Here is an 18583-nt window from a genome sequence, read left to right as displayed (position 1 = left end):
TGAGAAATAATTGACATACATCACTGTATAAATTTAAGGTATACAGTATGATGCTTTGATTTACATATATCGTGATGATTTCCACATAGGTTTAGTTAACATCCATCATCTCATATAGATAAAATAAGAAGAAAAGAAAAAACACTATTCTTGTGATGAGGACTCTTAGGATCTACTCTCTTAACTTTGCTATGTAGCATACAACGTGTTCAATATAGTCATCATGTTGTACATCACATCCCTAGTCCTTATTTATCTTATAACTGGAAGTTTGTATCTTTTAACCACCTTCCTCCAATTCCCTCCTCCTCCCACCCTTTACCTCTGGTAACCACAAATCTGATCTCTTTTTCTATGAATTAGGTAGTTTTGTTGGTTGGTTAGATTCCACATAGAGGTGAGATTATACAGTATTTGTCTTTCTCTGTCTGACTTATTTCACCTAGCAGAATGCCTTCACGGTCCATCCATGTTGTCCCAAATGGTAGGATTTCCTTGTTTTCTATGGCTGAATAATATTCCTGTGTGTGTGTTTGTGTGTGTGTGTGTTGTGTGTCTGTATGACAACTTCTTTATCCATTCATCTATTAACAAATACTTAGGTTAACTTGTTTCCATATCTTGACTATTATAAATAATGCTGCTATGAACATAGGGGTGCAGATATCTTTTTGAGTTAGTGTTTTCATTTCTTTTGGATATATTCCCAGAAGTGAAATTGCTGGATCATATTTTTAACTAGTTCTATTTTTTATATTTTGAGGAACCTCCATACTGTTTTCTGTAGTGGCTGTACCAATTTAAATTCCCACTGACAGTGCACAGGGTTCCCTTTTCTCCATATCCACACCAGCACTTGTTATCTCATATCTTTTTGATGATGGCCATTTTAACAGGCGTGAGGTGGTATCTCATTGTGGTTTAATTTGCATTTCCCTCATGACTAGTGATGTTGAGCATCATCTTTTCATGTACCTGTTGGCCATTTGTATATCCTTGGAAAAATGTAAAAATAATCTTAAATATAGTATAGTTACCTCCTGATCTTTCTTTTCCCATTGGATGTATTCTTTCTTTTCCCATCGGATATATTCATGAAATGAGACTATTTGTTACTTTTTACTTGCCTCATTTTCTATATATCTATTCCTCTGGAAGCAAAATAAAATTTCTAATGGGTCATAGATATACTTCCCTACTCTTTCCCTCCCCATTTTCTAATTTAATTTGCCTTCCCTACATCGTTTTTCAAACACATTTTTCCTATAGATATGTATTTTTTATACTTTATATCTGCTTATACCTTGTCTTGATATCTCCTGGATTATCGCTTTGCTCTATTTCAATCCCTGCTGCCTTTATTATCTTTAGAACCAGTGACTAGACTGTAGGTGGAACCTGTGATGATCAGGAAAGTGATCATCAGGGAAATTAGTTTCTTTAAGTCATTATTTGGGATATTTTTAAATTTGAAGGCTCTTCCTCTTTTACATAAAAAAAATCTTATAAAAAAATCCTGTATACAAAATAATGAGTAAAATATAGATGTTGAGTTTTAAAAAGAGTAGTGAGCCCCTATATCTCCCCTGCCCAGCTGAAGAAATATATTTTATCAATACTTTGACACGTTTGTGTGCCCCTCTTTAATGGCTACCTCTCCTTAATCCCTCTCCAAAGAGAAACACTTTCATAAATTTGGTGTTTCTCATTTCCTGAAAACTTTTAATATATATATATGTATATATGTATATATATATAAAATATGTATATATGTATATATATGTATATATATAATATGCAGATATATATAAAATAGTATATATAGTATACTATTTAGTTTTACATTTTTAAGAACCTAATATAAATGGAATCTAGAGTATGCATTTTTTCACGAAGTATTTTGTTTATTTCATATCCTCACCTACACTTAGTAATATAATAGGTGTGAAATGATATCTCATTATGGTTTAACTCTGCATTTTACTAATTACTAGTGAGGTATGAGCATATTTCCATGTATTTATTAGTCATTCATATTTCCTAATCTGTGCTTGTTTGCCCTTTGCCAGTGTTTTATTAGGTTATCTTTTTCTTTTTGCTTTTTACAACTTCTTAAATATTTTGATACAAGTCCTTTGTTGGTCATTTGTCTTACATATATCTTTTGCCACTTTGTGATATGACTTTGCTCTCTTGATGGTATATTTTAATAAACAGAAGTTAAAAGTAGTCAATTTAATATTTTCCTTTATGGTTTATACTTTTTATATTTTAAGAAATCGTTCCTTACCTCAAAGTTATGAAATATTTTCCTATAATATTTGGTTTTAAAGTTTTACATCCCTTTTTTCCATTTTTTTATTGTGGTAAAATACACATAACATAAAATTTACCATCTTAACCATTTTTAAGTGTGCAGTTCAGTAATATTAAGTACATCCATATCATTGTACAGCCATCACCACCATCCATCTCCCGAATTCTTTTCATCTTACAAAACTTCTACATATCCATGAAACACTAAGTCCTAATCCCTCTTTCTCCCAGTCTCTGACAACTGCTGTTCTACTTTCTCTCTCTGTGATACTGACTACTCTAAGGATCTCATATAAGTGGAATCATACAGCACTGTATTTGTCTTTTTATGACTGGCTTCTTTGACTTAGCATAATGCCCTCAAGGTTCATCCATATTGTAGCATATGTCAGAATCTTCTTCCTTTTAAGGCTGAATAACAGTCCATTGTATGTATATACCACATTTTGCTTATTCATTCATCTGTCAATAAACACTTGTGTTACTTCCATGTTTTAGCAATTGTGAATAATGATGTTATGAACATAGGTGTACAGATATCTCTTTGAGACCCTGATTTCAATTCTTTGGGTATATACCTAGAAGCAGAATTGCGGAATCATATGGTAATTCTATTTTTAATTTTTTGAGGACCCACCATACTGTACTCCACTGTCACTGTACCATTTTCCGTTCTCAGTAATAGTGCACAAGGGTTGCAATTTCTCTATGTTGTCACCAACACTTCTTTTCCAGTTTTATTTATTTTTATAATACACATCCTAATGGATGTGAGGAAGTATATCATTGTAGTTTTGATTTGCATTTTATTTCCTAATTTCTCTTGTGATTTCTTCTTTAATCCATTGGTTGTTTATGAGTGTGTCGTATAATTTCTATAAATTTGTAAACTTTCCTGTTTTATTTCTGTTACTGATTTCTACCTTTATTCCATTGTAGTTAGAGAAGTTTATTATTATTATTATTATTATTATTATTACTATTATTATTATTATTTTAAGGATGGCGCAGCGCACAGTGGCCCATGCAGGATCGAACCGGCAACCTTGGTGCTACCAGCACTGCACTCTAACCAACTGAGCTAACCGGCCACCTCGAGAAGATATTTTGTATTAAATTTATGTTTTAAAAACCTATTGACACTTAATTTTTGGCCTAACATATGGTCTATCCTGGAGAATGTTCCATGTGCACTTAAGAAGAATGTATACTCTGTTGTTGGATAGAGTGTTCTGTATATGTCTGTTAGATCTAGTTGATTTATTATGTTGTTCAAGTCCTCTAGTTTCTTGCTTATATTCTATCTGGTTGTTCTATCCGTTATTATTTTTTAAAGATTTTACTGGGGAAGGGGAACAGGACTCCACTGGGGAACAGTGTGCACCCCCAGGACTCTTTTTCCAAGTCAAGTTATTGTCCTTTCAATCTTAGTTGTGGAGGGTGCTGTTCAGCTTCAAGTTGTTGTCCTTTCAGTCTTAGTTGTAGAGGGCGCAGCTCAGCTCCAGGTTCAGTTGCCATTGCTAGTTGCAGGGGGTGCAGCCCACCATCCCTTGTGGGACTCAAGGAATCGAACTGGCAACCTTGTGGTTGAGAGCCCGTGCTCCAACCAACTTTGCCATCTGGGAGGCAGCTCAGCTCAAGGTGCTGTGTTCAATCTTAGTTGCAGGGGGCAGAGCCCACCACCCCTTACAGGACTCGAGGAATTGAACTGGCAACCTTGTGGTTGAGAGCCCACTGGCCCATGTGGGAATCGAACTGGCAGCCCTCAGTGTCAGGAACACGGAGCTCCAACCGCCTGAGCCACCAGGCCAGCCCTGTTCTATCCATTATTGAGTGTGGGGTACTGAAGTTTCCAACTTTTGCTTCATATAATTTGGTGGCCCACTATTAAGTGCATAAATGTTTATAACTGTTATATCTTCTTGCTTACTGAAACTTTTATTAATATATAATGTCCTTCTTTGTTTCTTGTAAACTTTTTGATTTAAGGTCTATTTAATAGCCACTCCTGTTCTGTTTTGGTTCCCGTATCCATTGAATATATTTTCCATTCTTTCATTTTCAACCTGTTTGTGTTTTGGATTTAAAATGAATCTCTTGTAGACAGCTTATGGTTGGATCATGTTTTTTTAATCCATTCTGCCAGTCTCTGTTTTTTGATTGGAGAGTTTAATCCATTTACATTTAATTTAATTACTGATAAGGAAGGATTTACTTTTGCCATTTTGCTATTTGTTTTCTTTATGCCTTACAGCAGTTTTGGTCCTCTTTTCTTGCATTACTTACTGTCTTCTTATGTGTTTAGTTGATTTTATTTGCAATGTAACATTTTAATTTCCTTATCATTCCATTTTTTGTATATAGACTATGTTATGGTCTGAATGTTGGTGTTCTCTCAAAATTCCTATATTGGAATCCTAATGCCCTGTGTAATGGCATTAGGAAGTGGGATCTTTGGAAGGTGCTTAGGTCATGAGGATAGAGCCCTCATTAATGGGTCTCTTATAAAAGAGACCCCACAGAGCTGCCTACTCCCTTCCACCATTTGAAGATACAATAAGGCTTCTGAAACATGAAGGAGGGTCCTCACGTGATCATGCTGGCACCCTGATCTTGGGCTTTCAGCCTCCAGAACTGTGAAAAATAAATTTCTGTTGTTTATAAGCTACCTAGTCTGTAGTATTTTGTTATAGCAACCCAAATTGACTAAGACAGAGAATCATGCTTTTGGCATCATATCTAAGAAATCATTGCCTAATCCAAGGTCATAAAGATTATGTTTTCTTTCAAGCATTTTGTAGTTTTAGGTTTTATCTTTATATTTATGATCTGTTTTCAGTTAATATTTTATATAGGGTGTACTATACTGAGGTTTATTTTTTTGCATATAGATATCCGATTGTTCTAGTATCATTTTGTTGTGAAGCTGTTCTCTCTCAATTGAATTACCTTAGCACCTTTGTCATAAATCAGTTGACCATCCAAGAGCCATAGAAATATATGTTCTTGCAAAAACTTGCAAATAAATGTTCATAATATCATTATTTATTATAGCCCAAAGAGGAAGCAACACTAATTCCTGTCAGCTGATAAATGGATAAACAAAATACGGTGGACTATTCTTCCCTTATCTGCAGGGATACATTCCAAGATCCCCACAGAATTCCTGAAACTGTGGATAGTATCAAACCTTATGTATGCTGTTTTTCCTATGCATAAATACTTATGACAAAGTTTCATTTATAAATTAAGCACAGTAAGAGATTAACAACAATAACTAATAATAAAATAGAACAATTGTAACAATATACTGTAATAAAATTTATGTGAATGTGGTCTCTCTCTCTCTCTCCCCCTCTCCCTTTCACAAATTATAAAAACTTGTTAAAGGGGATTGAAGAGTAAATACAGGTGGAGAGATAATCTCACATTTATGGATTGGAACACAGTACCATAACAGTACTGATTCCTTTCAAATTGATCTATAATTTAATGTAACTTCAAAAAATTCAATTAATATTGATTCTAATATTTACATGGAAAGTGTCAAAATAGCCAATATCAATAATAATTAGAAGAATAAGAAAAGCTGGCCATATTATATATAGTGACATTTAATAAAGCTATTTCAATTACGATAGTATACTATTGGTGCTGCTATAGACAAATTGGTGAATGGATCAGAATTGAGAGCCCAGAAACAAAGTCATATATATATATAAAATATGTACGTGTATGTGTGTAACTCTTATTTATGACAAAGACCATATGGTAGAACACTTGAGGAAAGAAGGGGTTTTGATAAATAGAGGTCTGAAAATTTTGTTACACATATAGAAAAAAATCAAATTTGATTTCTACCTCACAGCTTATACAAATAAAATTCCTGATGGATTAAGAACTTAAGTGTTGGGAAGTGACGTCATAAAAATGGTGGCATGAGGTGAGCCTCTTGAGATCTCCCCTGGAATTTACAACAAATTGAACAACTGTAACTCCACAAAGGACTCACTGCACAGCAGACAGTCAAGACTAAGAGGCGCACTACTGAAATCACCTAAAGGAGTAAACAGAGCTGCTGAAACACACAGGCTCTGAATCTGGTGCAGGAAGAGCTTTGGAACTTCAGAAGCTTTCCACATCCCCTCACGGAGGCAGCGCCGTATGACACAGACAAACTGTTCACAGAGGAGAAGCCCGCCTTCCAGGGAATAACCCCATTGTGTGAGAAGCCGGAATAGTGCAGAGAAAACATAACATTACAGTGTGAGAGAGAGTAAAAGGCTGTAGTCGAAGAGAAAATCAAACATTCTACCAACACCTACTGGAAAACAAAAGAAAGACCTCTTTCTATCAACCTGTTGCAGAACCCACTCCTGTAGATGTCTAGGAAGAGAAATAATAAATCATTAATTGCCATGTATAACCAAGGCAACAAGACAGCTCAGAAAGAAAATGAAAAGTCTCCAGAAAAGGAACTTAAAGATATGGAAATATGTGACTTAAATAACAGAGAATTCAAGATTGCAGTTCTTAAAAACTCAACGAGATGCAAGAAAACACAGACAGGCAGTTTAATGAACTCAGAAACACAATCAAAGAACAAAATGAACATTTTACCAAAGATATTGAAATTTTAAAAAGGAACCAAATAGAATTTCTGGAGATTAAGAACTCAATAAAAGGAATGAAGAGTGAAATAGCTAGCTTAGGTAGTAGAGTTGACCAGATGGAGGAAAGAATCAGTGACATCGGAGACAAAAATCTGGAAATAACACAAATGGAAGAAGAAAGAGACTCAAGACTTAAAAGAAATGAAAGAACTCTACAAGAACTTTCTGACTCCATCAGAAAGAGCAATATAAGAATAATGGGCATACCAGAAGGAGAAGAAAGAGAGAAAGGAATAGAGAGTATATTCAAACAAATAGTTGATGAGAACTTCCCAAACTTGTGGAAAGAACTGGATCCTCAAATCCAAGAAGTAAATAGAACACCTAATTACCTCAACCCCAAGAGGCCTTCTCCAAGGCACACTGTATTGAAACTGTCAAAAATCAACGACAAAGAAAGAATCCTCAAGGCAGCCAGGGAAAAGAAGACGGTAATCTACAACAGAAAGCCCATTAGAATATCATCAGATTTTTCAGCAGAAACTCTACAAGCCAGGAGGAGGTGGAACCAAATATTCAAACTATTTAAAGAGAGAAATTATGAGCCAAAAATAATATATCCAGCAAAGATATCCTTTAGATATAAAGGAGGAATAAATACCTTTTCAGATATACAGAAGCTGAGGGAATTTTCTAACACATGACCTGCACTACAAGAAATACTGAAGGAGGCTATTCCACCAGCATCAATGCATCAATAGGGATAATTTGTGACAACCAAAACATAAAAGGGGGGAGACTAAAGGCCTGATTGGAACATGGAAATGGAGAAAGTAAGCATGCTGAAGAAAATGGAATACTCTAAATATCAAACTTTCTTTTACATAAACTTAATGGTAACCACTCAAAAAAATGCAGAACTTTAATATGTAATGTAATAAAAGAAGAAACAGAGGGAAAAATCATAGAATACCACCACACAGAAATAATAAACAACAACAGAAAGGCAAAGAAACAATGGTGACACAATCTTACCAGAAAACTAAAGACAGAATGATAGGAAATCATCACATATCAATAATCACCCTAAATGTAAATGGACTGAACTCATCAATAAAAAGGTACAGAGTAGCAGATTGGATCAAAAAACTAAACCCAACCATATGCTGCCTCCAAGAGACACATCTCAGCTACAAGGACAAACGTAGACTCAAAGTGAAAAGGTGGAAATTGACACTGCAAGCAAATGGTGTCCAGAGAAAATCAGGTGTAGCCATACTGACATCAGATGAAACAGACTTCAGGATAAAAAAGGTAACAAGAGACAAAGATGGACATTTCATAATGGTAAAGGGGACTATACAACAAAAAGACATAACAGTCATCAATATTTATGCCACCAATCAGGGAGCACCGAAATATACCAACCAGCTACTAACAGAACTAAAGGGAGAAATGGACCAAAACACAATTATAGCAGGGGACCTAAATACATCATTGACAGCTATGGATAGATCATCCAAACAGAAAATAAATAAAGAAATAGCAGCCCTAAATGACACAGTAGATGAAATGGACATAATTGACATTTATGGAGCACTTCATCCTAGAATATCAGACTATACATTTTTTTCTAGTGTACATGGAACATTCTCAAGGATAGACCATATATTAGGACATAAAACTAGCCTCAGCAAATTTAAGAAGATTGAAATCATACCAAGCATATTCTCTGATCACAAAGCTTTGAAATTGGAATCAACTGCAAAAAGAAACCAGGAAAAACCACAAATACGTGGAGATTAAACAACATGCTTTTAAAGAATGACCGGGTCAAAGAAGAAATAAGAGGAGAGATCCAAAGATACATAGAAATAAATGAGAATGAAAATACATCCTACTAAAATTTTGGGGATGCAGCAAAAGCAGTTTTAAGAGGGAAATTTATATCATTACAGGCCTATATCAAGAAACAAGAAAAATCCCAAATAAATAACCTCATGGTACACCTTAAAGAACTAGAAAAAGAAGAATAAATGAAACCCAAGGTCAGCAGGAGAAAGGAAATAATAAAAATCAGAGCAGAACTAAATGAAATAGAGAACAAAAAGACAATAGAAAAAATTAATGTGACAAAGAGCTGGTTCTTTGAAAAGATTAATAAAACTGACAAACCCTTTGCTGGACTCACTAAGATAAAAAGAGAAAAGACACTAATAAACAAAATCAGAAATGAAAGAGGGGAAGTTATCACGGATGCCCCAGAAATACAAAGGATCATCCAAGAATACTATGAAGGACTATATACCACCAAATTCAATAACCTAGAAGAAACAGACAAGTTCTTGGAAACATATAGCCTTCCTAGGCTGAATCATAAAGAATTGGAAAATCTAAATAAATCGATCACCAGTAAAGAAATGGAATTAGTCATCCGAAACCTTCCCAAAAGCAAAAATCCTGGACCAGATGGCCTCACTCGTGAATTCTACTGAACCTTCAAAGAGGATCTAATACCTGTCCTTCTCAAACTCTTCCAAAAAACTGAAGAAGAGACAATACTCCTTAACTCATTTTGTGAGGCCAACATTACCCTGATACCAAAACCTGGTAAGGATAACACAAAAAAAGAAAACTACAGACCAGTATGTCTGATGAATGCAGGCGCTAAAATCCTAAACAAAATTCCAGCAAATCGAATGCAACAATACATTAAAAAGATTATTCATCACGACCAAGTGGGGTTCATCCCAGGGGAACAAGGATGGTTCAACATATGCAAATCCATCAATGTGATACATCACATAAACAAAATAAAGGACGAAAATTATATGATTATATCAATTGATGCAGAAAAAGCATTTGACAAGATATAACATCCATTTATGATTAAAACACTTAATAAAATAGGTATTAAAAGGAAAATACCTGAACATAATAAAGGCCATATATAACAAACCCTCAGCTAATATCATAATTAACGGTGAAAAACTGAAGCCCTTTGCTCTATGTTCAGGAACACGACAGGGCTGTCCCTTATCACCTCTGCTTTTCAAAATAGTGTTGGAAGTCCTCGCCAGACCAATCAGGCAAGACAAAGAAATAAAAGGCATCCAAAACGGGAATGAAGAAGCTAAACTGTCACGCTTTGCAGATGACATGATGCTATATATAGAAAACCCTAAGGACTCCACCAAAAAGTTATTAGAAACAATAAACGAATACAGTAAAGTTGCCGGCTATAAAATCAACATACAAAAGTCCATTGCATTCCTATATACTAACAATGAAATCCCAGAAAAAGAAATTTAAAAAATTCCTTCTGCAATTGCAACAAAAAGAATAAAATACCTAGGAATAAACTTAAACAAGGATATGAAAGACCTATATGCTGAGACTATAAGACATTTTAAAAAGAAATTGAAGAAGACACAAAGAAATGGAAAGACATTCGGTGATCATGGATTGAAAGAATCAACATAGTTAAAATGGCCATATTACCCAGAGCAATATACAGATTTAATGCAATCCCCATCAAAGTCCCAATAGAATTTTTTAAAGAAATAGAACAAAAATTATCAGATTTGTATGGAACCACAAAAGACCCCGAATAGCCAAAGCAATCCTAATCCAGAACAATGCTGGAAGTATCACACTCCCTGACTTTAACTTGTAGTACAGGGCAACAATAATCAAAACAGCATGGTATTGGCAGAAAAACAGACACATAGACCAATGGAATAGAATTGAGAACCCAGAAATAAACCCACATAAATATGGACAGATAATTTTTGACAAAGAAGCAAAAAACATACAATGGAGAAAAGACAGCCTCTTCAATAAATGGTGCTGGCAGAATTGGAAAGCCACATGCAAAAGAATGAAACTGGACTGCTATCTGTCACCATGTACCAAAATTAATTCAAAATGGATCAAAGACTTAAGCATAAGACTTGAAACAATAAACTGCATAGAAGAAAACATAGGTACTAAACTTATGGACCTTGGGTTCAAAGTGCATTTTATGAATTTGCCTCCAAAGGCAAAGGAACTAAAAGCTAAAATAAATAAATGGGACTATGTCAAACTTAAAAGCTTCTGCACAGCAAAAGAAACTATCGACAAAATAAAGAGGCAACCAACTGAATGGGAGAAGATTTTTGCAAACAGCACCTCCGATAAGGGGCTAATATCCAAAATATACAAGGAACTCATATAACTCAACAACGAAAAATCAAGCAACCCAATGGAAAAATGGGCAGATGACCTGAAGAGACATTTCTCTAAAGAGGATAAATGGCAAATAGGCATATGAAAAAATGCTCAACATCACTAATCATCAGAGAAATGCAAATAAAAACCACAATGAGCTATCACCTTACCCCAGTTAGAATGGCTATCATCATCAAGACAAATAGTAACAAGTGTTGGAGAGGCTGTGGAGAAAAAGGAACCCTCATACCCTGTTGGTGGGAATGCAGACTGGTGCAGCCACTATGGAAGGCAGTGTGGAGTTTCCTCAAAAAATTAAGAACAGAATTACCATATGACCCAGCAATCCCTCTCCTGGGTATCTACCCAAAAAATCTGAAAACATTTATCCATATAGACATGTGTGCTCCAATGTTCATTGCAGCTTTATTTATGGTGGCCAAGACATGGAAACCAAAATGTCCTTCTATAGATGAATGGATAAAGAAATTGTGGTATATATACACAATGGAATACTATTTGGTGGTAAGATGAAATAGGAACATTTGTGACAACATGGATGTATCTTGAGATTATAATGCTAAGCGAAATAAGTCAGACAGGCAAGTGTAGAGAACCATATGATTTCATTGATATGTGGTATGTAAACCAAAAACAACAAAAGTACAGGACAAACAACTGAAAGAACAAAAAGTCATAGACATAGATAATAGTTTAGGGGTCACCAGAGGGTAAGAGGGGAGAGGGGAGTGGGGCTCTAGAAGAGGGTAAACGGGGTCTAATATGTGGTGATATTAGAGAACTGACTCTGCATGGTGAACACACAATGTGAGATATAGATAATGTATTACAGAATTTTATACCTGAAATCTATGTAACTTTAGTAACAATTGTCGCCCCAATAAATTTTAATTTAAAGAAAGAAAAAAATAAAATAATGCAAAGAAAAAAGAACTTAAGAATTAAAAGCAAAACTTAAAACCTAGAAGAATATATATGAATGTCTTTCATATCTTATGTAAGGAATACGTTCTTAAACATGACATACAAAGTGCTAATCATAAAATAAATTATTAATAAAATCTAATACATTAAAATTAAGAATTGATCTTCATCAGTAATAGTGAGGAAAGGGAAAAGGCAAGTCTAAACTAGAAGATTTTTGCCATACATAGAACTAAAAAGGACTGGACTAGCATTCTAGATATATAAAGAAACACTATAAATCAGTAAGAAAAAGACAAACAGCTTAGTAGAAAAATGAGCAAAAGGTGCTCACCACATTAGCATTTAGAGAAATGTATATCAAGACCACAATGAGATGCCATTTTATATCTATGCAATTGACAAAAATTAAGAAGTCAGACATAACCACATCTTGGAAAGGATATGGTTCAATAGGATGGCTAATAAATTGCTGGGAGTGGGTGGAGAGTGAAAAATTGGTACAGCCACTAAGAAAAAAATTTTTTGCATCACATTGTGAAGTTGAATATTTGAAAAAAAATGACAACCCAGAAATTCCGTTCACAGTTTATCTTGCATACATGTAGTTTGTTACAAACAATCTTAGAGAATTATTTCAGTCTTTAGAAAGTGGTCTGTTTTTCAGCTCCAAAGATGTTTTTCTATCCAGAATATTATGTCCAGCCAGCGTCCCTGATTCACATCAGTTGTGTAGTCAGATCACAACTACACCATGGGCAAAGAGCTTCATCAAAGAAAATGTATAGTTGCTATCCTCCAAGAAGGCCTTTGTGCTGAGGCTGAAATTAGGTGGGCAGGTAGTACTGGAATCAAATATGAAGAGAGAATATTATGAATAGTGGTCTCCATTATGAAGCATATACTATTTGTCAGTCTCTCTCTTCACTTATTGAACACTATTTCATTTATCACAAAGCCTCTCTGATGTAGGTACCATTCTTAATCTCATTTTTCAGATACAGGATAATGAGCCATAGGGAAGTTAAATAATTTTCACAGCTTCATATACATGTTAGCGTGAAGCTGGGATTTAACGAAGACTCTAACTTCAGTGTCTGTGATATGACAATACAAAAGCTATTATCTTTTGGATATAAAATCCATTTTTCTTAACTGCAGAGAGAACAACTCTGATTCACGGCTGTAGGACATGGTTCTGTTGTCTCCAGATGCTTTGTACTATTGTTCAGGACGTATTTCTGTATGTCTGTCTCCATTAATGAAAAACTAAATTGCATGTTAGATGTGCAGTATTTCAATAGTACTATTTTTATAGATGAACAGCAACATATGTATATATAAATGTGGTTACAAATGTTGTATATATATGTATATATCAATGTGATCTGATGACTCATTTAAAATTATACCAAGAGATACAATTACCTTGTTATTCTTTAGTTGTAAGACTTATCAAATAGACGTAATGAAGAATGTCTATTTAAGTATATTTCACAAACTTAGCTTATTTAAGAGCCCAGTTTGTTTCAAATATTAATATTAAGGGTTGATTTGAGGTTACTATTATTTAAGGATAGGTCATCTATCTGATCTGAGGAATCAATTGGTAGTGTGTGTTTTGACTTTCTGTTCTTTTGATACAAAGCAAATGAACCCATTTATGTGTTGTCCAAGAGTTAGTTGATTTGCACAAAAAAGGCAGAATGTTACAGCAGAAAGGTCTGGGATGAAATTTAGCTACCTGGGATCTAATCCCAAATTGACAGTCACTAGGTGAACTTGGGTATATCACTTCCTAGTGGGTGTGATCTAGGGAAAGTTACTTAATCCAATTCCTAATTTTCTCATGTGTCAAAAATACGGATAATAGGGGCGGCTGGATGCCTCGGTTGGTTAGAGCATGAGCTCTTAACAACAAGGTTGCCAGTTCAATTCCCGCATGGGATTGTGGGCTGCACCCCTACAACTAAGATTGAAAACGGTGACTGGACTTGGAGCTGAGCTGCACCCTCCACAGCTAGATTGAAGGATGACGACTTGGAGCTGATGGGCCCTGGAAAAACACACTGTTCCTCAATATTCCCCAATAAAAAGTTTTTAAAAATTAAAAAAAGAAGAAATTCTATTTCCTTTTCTTGGGCAAGGTCAGGTACATCTTTGGCTTTAGTTTCCTAAATCTATAATAATATTAATAGCATTTACTATATACCAGCCACTATCTTAAGTGGCTGGTATATAATACATATACATGCATATGTATACATGCATATAGTACAATATACATGCATATATTTATTTACAGCAATCTTATAAGGTATACACAGGGAGGTTAAACAACTAGCCTAAAATTACACAGCTAAGAAATGGGGAAGCCTTGATTCAAATCTCAGCAATCTGGTTCCAGAACCTGTGTTTTTTTTTTGTTTTTTTTTTACGATTTTCTTTCTTTTCTTTTTTTTTTTTATTTTTTAAATTTATTGGGGTGACAATTGTTAGTAAAATTACATAGATTTTAGGTGTACAATTCTGTATTACATCATCTATAAATCCCATTGTGTGTTCACCACCCAGAGTCAGTTCTCCTTCCATCACCATATATTTGTAGAACCTGTGATTTTAACCACTACAATATATTGCCTTTCTAAAGGAAGGGGTTATAGGCTGTATCAGTTGTTTATTGCCTATTATGCTGCATGATGAACAGTCACAAAACCTCAGGGGCATAGAACAATAAGCATTTATGGATCACATGTTGAAATGGTTTTAGGCAACTGTTCATCTTGGCTTAGTTCCCTTACATGACTGGGGGTCAGTTTGCTGCAGAGCTTGGCTGGGATTGGGCAGTTTGCCCCTGTTCCAAGCTTCTCTCATCCAGCACCAGACTAGCCTAGAGATATTCTCATGGTGAATGGCAGAGGCATGTCTGCTAAAGCATATTACGTGGCTGACCCCAGAGTCAAAGCAGGAGGACATTACAAAGATACAGTAGATAGAAGAAGTTGTCACTGAACACACTGAAGTTGTTTTGTAATATAGCACAAATGCCAATGTCTAGGGTTCCAAAATTTTTGTGTAATAAAGATGAATTCTCAAAGTTGACCGCTGTCAGAACTATATTATGACCCAGCAATTCCACTCCTGGGTATCTATCCAAAGAAATCCAAAATACTAATTTGAAAAAATATATGCACCCTATGTTTATTGCAGTGCTATTTACAATAGCCAAGACATGGAAACAACCAAAATACCCAGCAACAGATGATTGGATAAAGAAACTGTGGTACATTTATACAATGGAATATTACTCAGCCATAAAGAAGAATGAAATCTTATCATTTACAACATCATAGATGGACCTAGAGAATATTATGCTAAGTGAAATAAGTCAGAGGGAGAAAGACAAATACCATATGATCTCACTTATATGTGGAATCTAAAGAACAGAATAAATGAACAAAACAGAAATAGACTCAGAGATATAGGGGGAAAAAACTGATGGTTGCTAGACAGGAGAAGGGATGGGGAGAAGGTAATGGGATTAGAAAGCACAAATTAGTAGCCACAATATTGTCACATAGATATGACATACAGTTTGAGAAATATAATCAATAATGTTGTAAAGATTATATAGGGCGCCAGATGGGCACTGGACTTATTAGGGAGACCACTTCATACACTGTGTAGATGCCTGCACACTGCACTGTACACTTGAAGCTGAAGCTGAATTGAATGTCAACTGTAATTTAATTTATACAGTCATGAGATGTGGAGTACAGCATAGGGAATATAGTCAATGGAATTGTAACAGCTATATACGATATCAGGTGGGCAGTAGATGGGGGGGGTTATCATTTTGTGAGGGGTGTAAATATCTAACTATTACATTGCTTTGTACACCTGAAACTAATATAAATAAATAAATGTTGACTGCTGTCAAAAATAGCATTTCTGACAATTTAATGGAAAACTCTGAAAACACACAAGTACACACACACACAAATTTATAAAAAGTATGCAGAATTTCTTCCAAGAATACTGAATTCAGTCAATAGTCCCAAGGTAGTGGTGGTGGTGATGATGATAGCTAAACCTTTACGAGCTTATTATGTGCCAAGCACTGTTCTCAGCACTTTACATATAGTAACTCCCTTAATCTTCACAACAACCCTATTTAATACATAATATTAGTGGTTGCCATTTTACAGATGAAGAAACAGAGAAGTATAGTAATTTCCTAGGGTCAGGCAGCTTTTTGGTAAGATCTCCATATAAAATAACTTTCCAAAGTTTCTTATTTTTTTATTGAATTATTTCCAGACCTCTTTGCCATGATTTGAAGATCCTCTGTAATCTGGTCCTACCCAATTTAATTATCTGTAAGTTCCATTGCTATGAGCTATAATTTTAGACAATTAAGAGTCTAGGGTTTTGTAGATCAATGTGTGCATTGGAGGGAGCTGAACTAGGTGCTTTAGAGATTTATTTCAATTTCAAGAATATGTGATTCTGAGTCCCTTTATGCATCTCCTCCTGTGTATGTTCAGCTTTAAAAAGTATTGCAATCCTTTTTCATGTGAATAGATAAACTTATTTCTAAAGGGTGAAGAAAGTGTCAACTAAAGCCATTTTATTCCTCTGCTCTAAAAGTCCTTTGCTTTGATTTTCTTTTTCACTCAGCAGAGATCGCTGCATTGTCTTAAAGAGTTTTCGAAAATAAAATTGTTTCATTTGGTCACATGATCAGAAAGACCAGATGTAAATCTTTCTGAGATATGATGTGAATGGCATTAATGTATGTCATTAAAATGAGCATTTCTAATTCTACTGTGCTCCTGTTTCAGATGTTTGAGAGGTACACATGCATTTATTGGTATTTGGAGATGATTACCTGAATAAACTGCTATTTTTATTTAGCAGGTGGGTTTTCAGAAAAGGCATATGAATGGAGCTCAGAAGACGAGGAGCCAGTGAAGAAGGCAGGCCCTGTCCAAGTCCTTATTGTCAAAGACGACCATTCCTTTGAGTTGGATGAAGCTGCACTAAATCGAATCCTTCTCTCGGAGGCTGTCAGGGACCAGGAGGTCGTTGCTGTATCTGTTGCTGGAGCATTTAGAAAAGGAAAATCCTTCCTAATGGACTTCATGTTGAGGTACATGTACAACCAGGTATGTAAGGGGTGCTTCAAAAAGGTTTCTTGTTGCTAAGCTTCTGTCACTTTATGTTTTTATTTAGTAGTGTCCAAATTTCCAATATTTCTATTATTATGTACCATAAATATGAATTAGTTAAAAAAATTATATGGTGTAATTCCAACTTTGGCACTTTGGGCACCAAACTATATCGGCTATTTTGTCTGAAGCCACTTTGCTACATTTCCCTTAGAATGTAACTTATTTTTCTACTCTTTTAAAAATAGACACTGCATAGTGATAAGATTGTAAACTTCATATGCTGTGTTTAAAATGTCAAATAACTTGTCATAACTTTTTTCTTGTAAATTATTTCTCTCCAACATTTATTCTGACATTTTTCAAGCAAGCAGCAAAAATAAAAGAAGTTTACAGTGAACACCTGGGTATCCACTACCTAGATTCTGCCATTAATATTAAATTCTTGCTTTATCCCGTGTATCTCCAGTTATTCTTCCTTCTTTCCGTCTGTCACTCCATCTTATTTTTTTTATTCATTTCAAAGTAAATTGCTGATATCAAAGTACTTCCCCATAAATATTTCAGTATACATTATTATATATTTCAGTATTTGGTTTTTTCTTTTGTTGTAAAATTTACATAGTTACATGAACAAATCTTAAGTATACATTTGCTTATTTTTTTTGAAAATGCGTATACCTGTGTAATCCCCAATTCTATGAGTATATCTTGCCTTTACCCCAGAAAGTTCTCTTACCTTTTCCCACTCAGTTCTCACCCTTACCCCACCCCCAGAGGCAACTAGTAGTGTCATAACATTTGAAACAAAAGTATGGCACAGAAATGAGATTTTAAAGGACCCAGGATAAAGCAAAAGCAGAAGGATAAATAGGAGATTAGAGTTTGGAACCAAGGGTTGGGAGTAGAGAGCATATCAGTATTGTTTTTCTACCTTTTACCCATAGCAATTCTGATACAAATACGGATGTTGAGGCAGAATAGACAGACACACTACCCAAAGAAATTTTGTGTAATGTAATTATACCATAATTATCCATTTTGGATTGATCTTTTCTAGTTGGGTTAGTTTTGAACAATTTTGTCTTGTCAACTTTAACATCTTCTATCTTTAGCATCAGTTCAAACGAATCAGGACCAGAACTGCTAAAATACTTCAGACTTTGAAAGCAAGCAAAACTCTTATCGTGCTCTATTTCTAGCATATCAACATTAGTATGCTATTTAATGCAGGTGGGAAAATCGAATGAACAAAATTTGTAAACTTTACATTCTTTGAGATTGTAGTTTTAGGGATATTCAGAGTATTAACTGTTAAACATTAGA

The 18583-nt window shown here is 34.8% G+C and overlaps 1 protein-coding gene across 4 annotated transcripts in view; it reads left to right on the top strand.

Moving 5' to 3' along the window:
- ATL1 (atlastin GTPase 1) overlaps nt 1-18583 on the top strand; it is a 57041-nt gene that overhangs the window by 4244 nt on the left and 34214 nt on the right. For 2 of the 4 annotated variants that reach the window (XM_074327489.1, XM_019725665.2), the window contains exon 2: nt 17007-17254. In XM_074327489.1, coding sequence (XP_074183590.1) covers nt 17007-17254 — 248 coding nt within the window. Of the gene's footprint in view, nt 1-17003; nt 17255-18583 lie in introns of all 4 variants that reach the window. The other 2 variants (XM_074327488.1, XM_074327487.1) reach the window with 1 other exon arrangement.

The sequence above is a fragment of the Rhinolophus sinicus genome, linkage group LG03 (assembly GCF_036562045.2).
Source record: "Rhinolophus sinicus isolate RSC01 linkage group LG03, ASM3656204v1, whole genome shotgun sequence".
NCBI lineage: Eukaryota > Metazoa > Chordata > Mammalia > Chiroptera > Rhinolophidae > Rhinolophus > Rhinolophus sinicus.
This window is presented reverse-complemented; position numbering and strand designations above follow the sequence as displayed.